Raw genomic sequence first — 12,890 nt, forward strand, 5'->3', positions numbered from 1 at the left:
CCTTTTTTCCTCTCTTCCCCTCACCTTCCCCCAGCACGCATGCATGCATCTCTCACCTGTTAACGCAGACGTGCCGATGACAAAACTGTGCAGCACAAAAGGGAGTTTTGTTCACGTTTTTCATCCCTCTTTTCCCGTCTAGTGCTGCTGCGAGCGGGAGCTGATCCGAGTCCAGCTGGTGACAAGCGTCAGCCTGCTGCGAAGGACTCTGCTGAATCAGGAAGAACCGGGCTGCGTTTTGGGACAGTCGCGACGGACGCATCAATCTTCTAAATGAATCAAAGCTAACACAACATCTGCCGTTTTGGCAGCCGCTTTCATCCCCAGCACCAATCACGGGAAAGGGCCGGTTTTACTCGGAGAGAGAAAGTGCATAACGGGCATATTTCATTTGGTAAACATAATGTGGCAAAGTCACGTCTTCTACGATGTATTTCTCTTTATTTTTTTGTGTTATGCTTGTAAACAATATACAAATTAAAAAAAAAATAAAAAGTCCTTTTCAGGCTGACGATGTAACGCTTTCTATCCAAGGACTACAGATGAGAAATGTTTGCTAACTTTGCTATCGCTGTAAAAAGTGCTTATTTGTATCAACAACTGAACATGGGAATTACTTATAATAATTTTGGTAGATTGTGCTGAGAAGAACTTGTCCTTATTTATCTGTCATTTTAATTTTATATCTATATCTATATCTATATATCTATCTATATATCTATCTATATATATATATATATATATATATATATATATATATATATATATATATATATATATATATATATATATATATATATATATATATATATATATATATACAGTACAGGCCAAAAGTTTGGACACACCTTCTCATTCAATGCGTTTCCTTTTTATTTTTCATGACTATTTACATTGTAGATTCTCACTGAAGGCATCAAAACTATGAATGAACACATATGGAATTATGTACTTAACAAAAAGTGTGAAATAACTGAAAACATGTCTTATATTTTAGATTCTTCAAAGTAGCCACCCTTTGCTTTTTTTATTAATAAGGGAAAAACTTCCACTAATTAACCCTGACAAGGCACACCTGTGAAGGTAAAACCATTTCAGGTGACTACCTCATGAAGCTCATTGAGAGAACACCAAGGGTTTGCAGAGATATCAAAAAAAGCAAAGGGTGGCTACTTTGAAGAATCTAAAATATAAGACATGTTTTCAGTTATTTCACACTTTGTTAAGTACATAATTCCATATGTGTTCATTCATAGTTTTGATGCCTTCAGTGAGAATCTACAATGTAAATAGTCATGAAAATAAAAAGGAAACGCATTGAATGAGAAGGTGTGTCCAAACTTTTCGCCTGTACTGTATCTGTGTGTGCTGTAAAGTGGTTAGAGAAAATGAAATCCGAATCAGCCAAAAATCTGCATCCGCTGGCCGAAATCAAAGAAAATCGGAATCGGCCTAGAAAGTTGTAATCGGTGCATCTCTAGATTTAATAACACAGGAGCATAAATCAGCCTGTAGCTGCGATTTGTCTTGTAAGAAAGATGGAGGGGGCTCATGACATAAAATCAGGTTAACCCTGGCGTTATCTTTCCGTTGACCGTGCAAATTTTTGTCTTTATGGGTCACAATTTAAAATTAGGGCGCCTGGGTAGCTCACCTGGTAGAGCGCACCCATATACAGAGGTTTACTCCTCAACGCAGCGGCTGCGTGTTCGACCCTTTGCTGCATGTCATTCCCCCCTCTCTCTCTCACCTTTTGTGACTTCAGCTGTCCTGTAAAGGCCTAAAATGGGCGAAAAATAATCATAGAAAAAACCAGACACTTGTTTTTGGTCACTTTCTTGTTGATGTCTGTTGAATTTTCCTGCGCTTGTATAGCCTACTATAAAATTCAATAAAATGCCCAAATTGAATAAAAGAAGTGAACGAATCGGTTTTTTCACCTTACTGTTGTGAACAATTTGGTTAAAGGAAAATCCCAAATTTCTGATATACGGTAGAAACTTATTGAAAATGGGTCATAATTTGACCCGTATACAACAGGAGGCTTAAAATGTGGGTGTATTTTAGTTTGAATCGATATGAAGTACACATGTGACCACCCCATTATACATACGAGGTTTGGTGAATGTGTCAGCGCTTACATATCGGACTCTTAGTCACACTGTTGCTTTTGTTCCTCAGAGAGGGGTTTCTCAGCTGGCTGGCCTAATTCTGTCTCAGCTCTTTACCTCAAGTTACCTCAGAAATTGAACACTAAGGTCTATATAAAAGAGACTTCAGATACAGTATTAGGGGACCACTAAGGTCTATATAAAAGAGACTTCAGATACTGTATTAGGGGACCACTAAGGTCTATATAAAAGAGACTTCAGATACAGTATTAGAGGACCACTAAGGTCTATATAAAAGAGACTTCAGATACAGTATTAGAGGACCACTAAGGTCTATATAAAAGAGACTTCAGATACAGTATTAGGGGACCACTAAGGTCTATATAAAAGAGACTTCAGATACAGTATTAGGGACCACTAAGGTCTATATAAAAGAGACTTCAGATACAGTATTAGGGGACCACTAAGGTCTATATAAAAGAGACTTCAGATACAGTATTAGGGGACCACTAAGGTCTATATAAAAGAGACTTCAGATACAGTATTAGGGGACCACTAAGGTCTATATAAAAGAGACTTCAGATACAGTATTAGGGGACCACTAAGGTCTATATAAAAGAGACTTCAGATACAGTATTAGAGGACCACTAAGGTCTATATAAAAGAGACTTCAGATACAGTATTAGGGGACCACTAAGGTCTATATAAAAGAGACTTCAGATACAGTATTAGGGGACCACTAAGGCCTATATAAAAGCATCCAAAGAGCACCATGTCATGGGACCTTTAAAGGCGGAAATGACCCCCAAAAATGATCTTTTAAAAAAACAGAAATTGAAACGGGCAATATCAATTTGAATAAACCTAAATCAGCCATTTATTTTGCCGAAAAATAATTCATAACAAACAAATGACGACCCTGGCTTTCTCCTTCCCCTTTCTCTGTATCGTGGCCATGTTTTCCTGAGCTGAACTGTGGCCCAAGACAAATGTCTGTGCTGCACGAGGAAACCGCCTGAGTCAGGAAGGAAAACAAAGGTGTTTGCTTTTCACCTGGGTTAGTCAGAACAGGGTCATAAATCTCATCCTGAAAGTATTGGGCCAAGGTGGCTGTGGGACGGGGGCTTGTGGTTAGTGGAGCCATCACCAAACCCTTAGATACCTTGTGAATCAGGACATCCTGGATGTTCTCTCCTTTTGTCTTCAACAAAATTCATAAATGAATGGAGCTTTTTCACAGCAGACATGTTGACTTGTCATAGTAGGAAAAGCACGGCTGAAATTGATAACCTTAAAGCGCCCATATTCTGCTCATTTTCAGGTTCATAACTGTATTTTAAGGTTATACCAGAATAGTTTTACATGGTTTAATTTTCAGAAAACACCATATTTTAGTTGTACTGCACAGCTCTCTCTCACTGCTGCAGCTCCTCTTTTCACCCTGTGTTCAGGTCTCTGTTTTAGCTAGAGAGTGAGACATCTCTTCTTCTTCTGTACTATCTTTGATTGCACTCGCACATGCTCAGTAGCTCAGATCGTACAGCGTGTCAGCTAGCTCCATAGACAGTAAAAGAAAGGCTGTTTCTCCAACTTCAGTCAGTTACAAGGCAGGATTAGCTGGGAGACTTCTTCTAAACCAGGGAGCACATGGAAGTAGTTCTTTTGGAGATTAGGGTGAACTAGTGTGAGTTGTAGCAGTGTAGCGCTAGCATGCTAATGGTTGCGGTTAGCCAGCTCGTTTCGACTAGTGACGTAGAAAGCCGTGCAGATTTTGACCAGCTCACCAGGAGACTGAAGGCCGGACACATTCAGAAACCAGATCTCACTCTAAACAGCATGGATTGAGAAATGAGGGGACCACTAAGGTCTATATAAAAGACTTCAGATACAGTATTAGGGGACCACTAAGGTCTATATAAAAGAGACTTCAGATACAGTATTAGGGGACCACTAAGGTCTATATAAAAGAGACTTCAGATACAGTATTAGAGGACCACTAAGGTCTATATAAAAGAGACTTCAGATACAGTATTAGGGGACCACTAAGGTCTATATAAAAGAGACTTCAGATACAGTATTAGGGGACCACTAAGGTCTATATAAAAGAGACTTCAGATACAGTATTAGGGGACCACTAAGGTCTATATAAAAGAGACTTCAGATACAGTATTAGGGGACCACTAAGGTCTATATAAAAGCATCTAAAGAGCACCATGCCGTGGGACCTTTAAAGAGCTGATATGTTTAAACTTTCGTAATAGGGCCGACATAACTAGGCAACATGTCAACATACAGCTGTGGTTCATCTGCATAGAAACAAATACATGTTTTTGCAGCTCTTGCAGTTCTTTGGCCACCAAAAGAAGATAATACGTGATAGGTCATTCCGTCTCTCTAGGGCATTTATGTCATTTCATTTCTGGGATTTCATTGGCTGTTGGCCGCCCAATGGTACTCCAGTGTTCCCCCAGCTTTAGAAAAATACTGTATGTGCGCTCTAGAAAGGGAAACTGGCTGAGTCAGGAAGGAAACAAGGTGTTTGCTTTCCACCTGGGTTAGTCAGTACACAACTATAAATCTCATCGTGAAAGTATTGGGCCAAGTAGGCGGTGGGACGGGCTGTTGTTGCCCGGGCAACAGGCTATTGAAAGAAAGTTTTCTGTGTATTTTTTTTTTTGTGTGGGTCTCCTTGCTTGTACTAAAATGTAAATATATACTGCATGTGTGTTTGTGTGTGTGTCTCTGTGTGTGAGAGCATGTGTGTGCGTGTGAGAGAGAGAGTGTGTGTGTGATCATGTGTCTGTGTGCTTGTTTGCATGTGTTTGTGTGTGTGTCTGTGTGTGTGTGTGTCTGTGTGAAAGAGAGTATGTTTGTGTGCTTGTCTGCATGTCTGTGTGTGTGTGTGCTTGTCAGAGTGTGTGTGTGTGTGTGTGTGTGTGTGAAAGAGAGTAGGCTATGTTTGTGTGCTTGTGTGCTTGTGTGCATGTCTGTGTGTGTGTGTGTGCTTGTCAGAGGGGGTGTGTGAAAGAGAATGTGTTCGTGTGCTTGTGTGCGTGCGTGCATGTGTGTGTGTGTGTGTGTGTGTGAATGTGTGTGTGTATGTGTGAGTATGTGTTTGTGTGCGTGCGTGCCCGCATGCGCGTGTGTGTGAGATAGGGAGAGTGTGTGTGTGTGCTTTGTCACACTAGCTTGTCAGATAGTGTGTGTGTGTGTGAGAGAGAGTATGTGTTTGTGTGCTTGTGTGTGCGTGCATGTCTGTATGTGTGTGTGTGTGTGTGTGTGAAAGAGTATGTTTGTGTGCTTGTGTGTGTGCGTGCATGTGTGTGTGTGTGTGAGTGTGTGTATGTGTGTGTGTATGTGAGAATATGTGTTTGTGTGCGTGCGTGCATGCACGTGTGTGTGTGAGAGAGAGAGTGTGTGTGTGTGTGTGTGTGTGTGTGTGTGTGTGTGTGTGTGTGAGAGATAGTATGTGTGTGTGAGTGTGTGTGTGTGTGTGTGTGCGTGCTTGCTTACTGTCCGGGAAGCAGGAGTCGGGGTCCATGGCCTCTTCAGCCATCTCTGAGTACTGATCTTCTTCATCTCCAGGCTTCCTCAGGTCCACCGTGCTGCCCTCTGATAGGCTGATATCGTCTTTCTGCTGAACGAAACGACAGGGAACAACCAATCAGATCCACCACACGCCTCTCTGACTGACTTATGTCATCCAATGAGTCTGTGTGTGGCTCTCAGCTCCGAGGCCACCGATTCCTACTGAAGAACTTACACGTTCAAGGAATGTAAATGAAGTATATGATTTCCGCTGCGCTGCTCGGCTGCGAACCACATCCCTGGGCCCAGTCTGCTCGTGTTAATTTTGTTTTATGTGTTAACCAGTGTGATGAAGTTGTTTGTTCTTGTCTAAATGTCGTTCGTACTGTATGGTTGTACGTAAATTGGAGGATGTATTTACCGTGGATTATGTTGACTCTAGTGGGGATTGTCACCTTTGGAGAGCAGCCCTTGATACGCTCTCCGAAAAACACACCGCCGTAGATATGGAGAGAGTGGAAAGTTACTTGGAAGTCGGGACGATCTGCTCGCACTACGCCCGAAATTGTCAACTCCATTGTCCCCGATGTTTCGGGATAACATCCCTCCGGAGCTGGGAAGGCCTATCAAGCGCAGGAAGCGAGGCAGGAGAGGTGGAATACGCAACCGGTTGCGGCGAAGACATACAAGACCACCGCTCCCATCCATCATTCTGAGCAATTTACGCTCCCTGAACAACAAGATCGACGAGGTCCGAACCTACACAAGGTACTGTGCTGAATTCCGTGAAGCCTCCGTGCTGTGTTTCACGCAGAGCTGGCTTCAATCCACTATGCCCGATTCGCTCTTTGAGATAAATGGGTTTTCTTTGATCCGGCTCAACAGAGACGCTAACTCGGGGAAATGTAAGGGCAGGAGGGATCTGTGTGTATATCAACGATCTCTGGTGTCGCCAGTTCACCTTTACAGAATCATTATGTGATTCCAACGTCGAGATGCTTTGTTTGACATTAAAGCGCCCATATTCTGCTCATTTTCAGGTTCATAATTGTATTTTAAGGTTGTACCAGAATAGGTTTACATGGTTTAATTTTCAAAAAACACCATATTTTAGTTGTACTGCACAGCTCTCTCTCACTGCTGCAGATCCTCTTTTCACCCTGTGTTCAGGTCTCTGTTTTAGGAACAGAGTGAGACCTCTTTTCTTCTTCTTCTTCTGTACTATCTTTGATTGCACTCGCACATGCTCAGTAGCTCAGATGTAGATCATGTCAGCTAGCTAACTCTAGAGACAGTAAAAGAGAGCCTGTTTCTCCAACTTCAGTCAGTTATGAGGCAGGATCAGATCAGGATTCTAAACCAGGGAGCACATGGAAGTAGTTCTTTTGGAGATTATGGTGAACTTGTGTGTGTTGTAGCAGTGCTTTGCTATTGAGAACGCTAGCTACTAGCTAGCGCTAGCAGTTAGCCTGCAGTTTGGTGAACAGAGCTCATCCACGGCTTCATCTCTCATCCACGTTACAAGCTTTACAGCATACAGCCCACGGATGGATCATAGGAGAGAGCCTAGGCCATGTAATCACTATGTCTGTAGTAACGTTATGTAGGCATGATCTTAATACAGCCATGCTAGCTAACCCTGATGTTAGCAACTAGCTAGCTAGGCAATAGCCCCACCAGTTTGGGAAATGCTAATGACGTTACATCCACATAACAGGCTTTACAACATACATACATCCCTCGGATGTATCATAACTTTATAAGATAATACCATGGACGTATTGATAGAACACATGGTGAATTACAACCATTAGCTATATCCATTATTACAGCTAGCTACGTGAGCTCGTGAGAACAGTCATGTGATCATATATCCATTATTACAGCTAGCTACGTGAGAACAGTCATGTGATCATATATCCATTATTACAGCTAGCTACATGAGAACAGTCATGTGATCATATATCCATTATTACAGCTAGCTACGTGAGAACAGTCATGTGATCATATATCCATTATTACAGCTAGCTACGTGAGAACAGTCATGTGATCATATATCCATTATTACAGCTAGCTACGTGAGCTCGGGAGAACAGTCATGTGATCATATATCCATTATTACAGCTAGCTACGTGAGCTCAGAGCTCAGTCCCGTGGGTTTGCTCGTGTCCATTATGCGCGTTCATCATTTCAAATTTAATAATTCTGGATTCGCTTCTAGTGAAATGTTAAAAAAGTAATGTTTTAAACAAGGACCCTTTCAGTGTTTGGGCTGGTAGGTTGAAATTATCCGCTGAAATATAGACGTTTCTTTCGCCATGTAATGTCTATGTGAAAAGTCTTTCTGGGCCATGGGGTGCAGTACCACCGTTATCCACTAAGCCCATGTTGGCATATAGCCTTAGCGCTCCTCCTGGGGGCTTGGTTTGGAAGCACCAGACACACAAAATAACACCCCAAATCCCAGAAAAAGGGATTTTTTTCATAATATGTGCATTTTTAAGGGTTTTGTTTTTCCGAGGTATTGTGTGAGTACAGTGTGGTCTGCGGCCGTGTGATCGTCAGCATCATTTTGCTGCAGTCAGAGCTGAATGAGTCAGATTTAACGTTACGTAAACGACAGGAATCCTGGCTGAGAGAACAGACAGGCATCACCTTCCAAACACCTCCCTCCCTCCCACTGCCAGCAAAACTGCCGTCTGTTCACTTTGACTCCGAGATCTGGACAAAAGTAGACGTCAGGAAAGCCCTCCCCCCCCCACACACACACACACCTCAGCTGACTTCAAAGGTCCCGGTTTGCTAAGCATCATGGGAGTTTAACGTTACAAAGGGACGAGGGAGATGGAGGGATAGGAGACAGGTTTTTTTTTTTTGCTGAGGGCTTAGGAGGGAAATTTGGCAAAGCTGGACAAAGACACAGCAGGTGATTGTGTGTGTGTGTGTGTGTGTGTGTGTGTGTGTGTGTGTGTGTGTGTGTGTGTGTGTGTGTGTGTGTGTGTGTGTGTGTGTGAGTGTGTGTGTGTGTCATGAATACATTCACCAATCTGGGAACAAGAGCTAACTCATGAATACATTCAGTATCTTGGACGGACGTGGCCACACACACACACACACACACACACACACACACACACACACACACACACACACACACACACACACACACACACACACACACACACACACACACAGGTGAAGCCAAAGGGACATGAATACACAGCTAATCTCTGACACACACTTACACGTTAAAAAGATATGCACACAAAAAGTGGATAATGTAACGCACACACACACACACGCACACGCACACACACACACACACACACACACACACACACACACACACACACACACACACACACACACACAGAGCAGCCTTGGGATGAAACCCAGACAGGCGGATGACGTCCATAATGAGGAGTTTAAATGTATTTCTATTCATAAGCTGTTTCTATTGTGCAGCACAGAGGAGCTGAAGTCAGTGGAAGACATTCAGGGCCTCTTAAATAATGAATCCCATGTAATCAGACTACTTTTATCGGAGGTTTATCACAACCTGGGTCCCATTTTCATAGTTCTGTCCATCATTTTCTGCCAATGCCAACAAAAAAAAGATTTTATTTAATGGCTGAATTCCAGCAGAACGGAGATGTGGCTAAAAATAAGTCAGAATAACAGACTATTAGGCACCAAAACACCACTTGGTTAGGTTTAGGAAGAAGGAAGAACACACTGCATTTGTAATGTTACATCTTTAAAGTGAGGCATTTTTAAAACTACAGTATGATGGAACTAAACCCGACACTTTGTATGTCTGCACTGATAACGATCAATTTGAAACCATGTTCTCACATTCAGCAATTTTAGTTGTTTACGTTTCAATTTGGCTTCTAATCTGTGCCATGAAATTACCAACTTCTTCGCAGGAAAAAACGGCACCTTTAAAAGGTCTATATAAAAGAGACTTCAGATACAGTATTAGGGGACCACTAAGGTCTATATAAAAGAGACTTCAGATACAGTATTAGGGGACCACTAAGGTCTATATAAAAGAGACTTCAGATACAGTATTAGGGGACCACTAAGGTCTATATAAAAGAGACTTCAGATACAGTATTAGAGGACCACTAAGGTCTATATAAAAGAGACTTCAGATACAGTATTAGGGGACCACTAAGGTCTATATAAAAGAGACTTCAGATACAGTATTAGGGGACCACTAAGGTCTATATAAAAGAGACTTCAGATACAGTATTAGGGGACCACTAAGGGCTATATAAAAGAGACTTCAGATACAGTATTAGGGGACCACTAAGGCAGGGCTTGACATTAACTTTTTGAGGCACTTGTCCTTCAGACAAGTACATTTACGTTTCACTTGTCCCTGAACAAAAGTCACTTGTCCGGGTAAAGATTCATCATTTTATAATTTCTTTTGTGTTTTGCTAATGCAGAATTTGAAGAAACCATTGAAAGCATCCAAACACTATCAACATTAATACAATTCAGTTTAAACAGTAGAAACAAATGTGTCCCAAGAATAGATTTCCCCTTCAACAAGAAAAAAGGATCTCCAGACTCATAATACAAAATTATACTTTGCACGCCGGTGTGCAGAAGTTAATATATTGAGATTCTAAGTGAATATTTTAAAGTTTCTCATTACTTTCAGATTCCTAGTCAATATTCTAAGTTACTATGTCAATATATTGAGATATTCTGAGTTACTAAGTCAATATATTGAGATACTGAACCAATATGTTGAGTTACTAAGTCAATATATTACGATACTAAGCCAATATATTGAGATTAAGTCAATATTTTATAGTTTCTCATTACTTTGATATTCTTTGTTTATATTCTGAGATACAATAATTGAGATACTAATTCAATATTTTGACCAGAGGTAGTGGTGACTTGAACTTATACTATATCTAAAATAATTTTGTAGACATAACAATGGATTTTGCCACTAAATGTTGGTGTCAGCGTTTTTTTTTTTTTCTACAATTTCACTTACCAAGGGATCCTTTAAAAAGGTGTAGCTACTTTACAGTTGATTATTACCTGATATTTAATCCGCTACAAACGAGTAGCGGAGCAGCTAGTAACGTTACGAGGCAGAGAGCCAGCCGTCAAGAGTCAAATTAACTTCATGCTTCATCCGCACAAAGCACACTTCTATCGCCACGAGTGACAGCTTTATTAGGCTCGTTTTCTGGGAACGATGTGGCGACGGGGTAACGTTAAAGCGTAGTTAGCATGCTAACGTTAGCTAACTAACACCGGCTGCCTGGCTTGCTGGTTCCGCGGTTCTTTCATGCTGTATCGCTTACAGAGAAGGAGCTGAACAGTGGGCTGGGTCTAACGTCAGTGGGCTGGGTCTAACGTCAGTGGGCTGGGTCTAACGTCAGTGGGCTGGGTCTAACGTCAGCGGTCCGCTCTCCCGCTACTGCTGGGTCTAACGTTAGTTAATGTATTTGTTTCAAATCGGTAAAGTAAAATCTGTAACATAAACGGAATGAGTGGCACATAATAACGTATATAATGCTTCATCCACACAAAGCACATTGCTATCGCCACGAGTGACTTCTGTGTTCAGCTTGTTTTCTGTGAACGATGTGGCGAGGAGGTAACGTTAAGGTGGAGTTAGCAAGCTAACACCGCTAGCTCGCCGTGCTTTCATGCTGCTTCGCTCGGAGGAGAATGCGCTGAACAGCGGGCTGGGTCTAACGTTAGCGGCCCGCCGACCCGCTGCCCGGGATTGTGGGGTAAAATATGTATTTGTTTCAATTCTGTAACATTGACAAAATGAGTGCCATTTTGTTTTGTTTGAGTTTTAACTTGTCCAGTGGGGCAAGTAAATTTCTCTTCCACTTGTCCTACAAAAAAATCCACTTGTCCCGGACAAGCGGACAAGCCTTAAAGTGCCCATATTATGAAAAAAACACTTTTTCTGGGATTTGGGGTGTTCTTTTGTGTCTCTGGTGCTTCCACACACATACAAACTTTGAAAAAAATCCATCCATGCTGTTTTGAGTGAGATCTGGTTTCTGAATGTGTCCTGCCTTCAGTCTCCTAGTGAGCTGTTCAAAATCGGCTAACCACAACCGTTAGCTCGTAGCGTTAGCGTTAGCATGCTAATGCTAACGCTAACGCTAGCATGCTACGTCGTTCTCAATAGCAAAGCACTGCTACAACACACACAAGTTCACCATAATCTACAAAAGAACTACTTACATGTGCACCCTCGTTTAGAAGTCTCCCAGCTAATCCTGCCTTGTAACTGACCAAAGTCGGAGAAACAGCCTTTCTTTTACTGTCTCTAGAGTTAGTTAGCTGACATGATCTACATCTGAGCTACTGAGCATGTGCGAGTGCAATCAAAGATAGTACAGAAGAAGAAGAAGAAAAGAGGTCTCACTCTGTAGCTAAAACAGAAACCAGGTGAAAAGAGGATCTGCAGCAGTGAGAGAGAGCTGTGCAGTACAACAAAAATATGGTGTTTTTTGAAAATGAAACCATGTAAACCTATTCTGGTACAACCTTAAAATACAGTTATGAACCTGAAAATGAGCAGAATATGGGCGCTTTAATGTCGAGCCCTGACTAAGGTCTATATAAAAGAGACTTCAGATACAGTATTAGGGGACCACTAAGGTCTATATAAAGAGACTTCAGATACAGTATTAGGGGACCACTAAGGTCTATATAAAAGAGACTTCAGATACAGTATTAGGGGACCACTAAGGTCTATATAAAAGAGACTTCAGATACTGTATTAGGGGACCACTAAGGTCTATATAAAAGAGACTTCAGATACAGTATTAGGGGACCACTAAGGTCTATATAAAAGAGACTTCAGACGTTTTGATATTGACTATAAATAACTGACAAGAGAAATAAAAACTACTTTCAGTACTTTAATGCTAATGCTGTACTTGTATTTCAGTAACGTGTTGAATGCAGGACTTAAGGCTGAGTTGTTGTGTCTGTTGCGGGAGAGAGAGGGTTTTTGATGTCTCCTACAGAATAAACAGACGAGAGAAATCAAAGCAGAGCTGCGTCTCTCGCGCCACCTGTCTCTGCAGACAACACCTGTACAGCTGTCAGCTGGGTGACCCCCCAACGCTGCCGGGGTCACAGGTCACCAGCCAAGAGACAGCAGGGGGTGGCAGTCTGTTTTACAAGCTACATATGCACACACACACACACACACACACACACACACACACACAGACAGACAGA

The 12,890-nt window shown here is 41.8% G+C and overlaps 1 protein-coding gene across 1 annotated transcript in view; it reads right to left on the reverse strand.

Moving 5' to 3' along the window:
* Nucleotides 1–12,890, reverse strand: part of LOC114549626 (sodium channel protein type 4 subunit alpha B) — a 345,707-nt gene that overhangs the window by 58,268 nt on the left and 274,549 nt on the right. Inside the window, exon 22 of the mRNA XM_028570008.1 lies at nucleotides 5,625–5,748. Coding sequence (XP_028425809.1) covers nucleotides 5,625–5,748 — 124 coding nt within the window. The remainder of the gene's footprint in view (nucleotides 1–5,624; nucleotides 5,749–12,890) is intronic.

This window comes from Perca flavescens, chromosome 22, assembly GCF_004354835.1.
Source record: "Perca flavescens isolate YP-PL-M2 chromosome 22, PFLA_1.0, whole genome shotgun sequence".
NCBI lineage: Eukaryota > Metazoa > Chordata > Actinopteri > Perciformes > Percidae > Perca > Perca flavescens.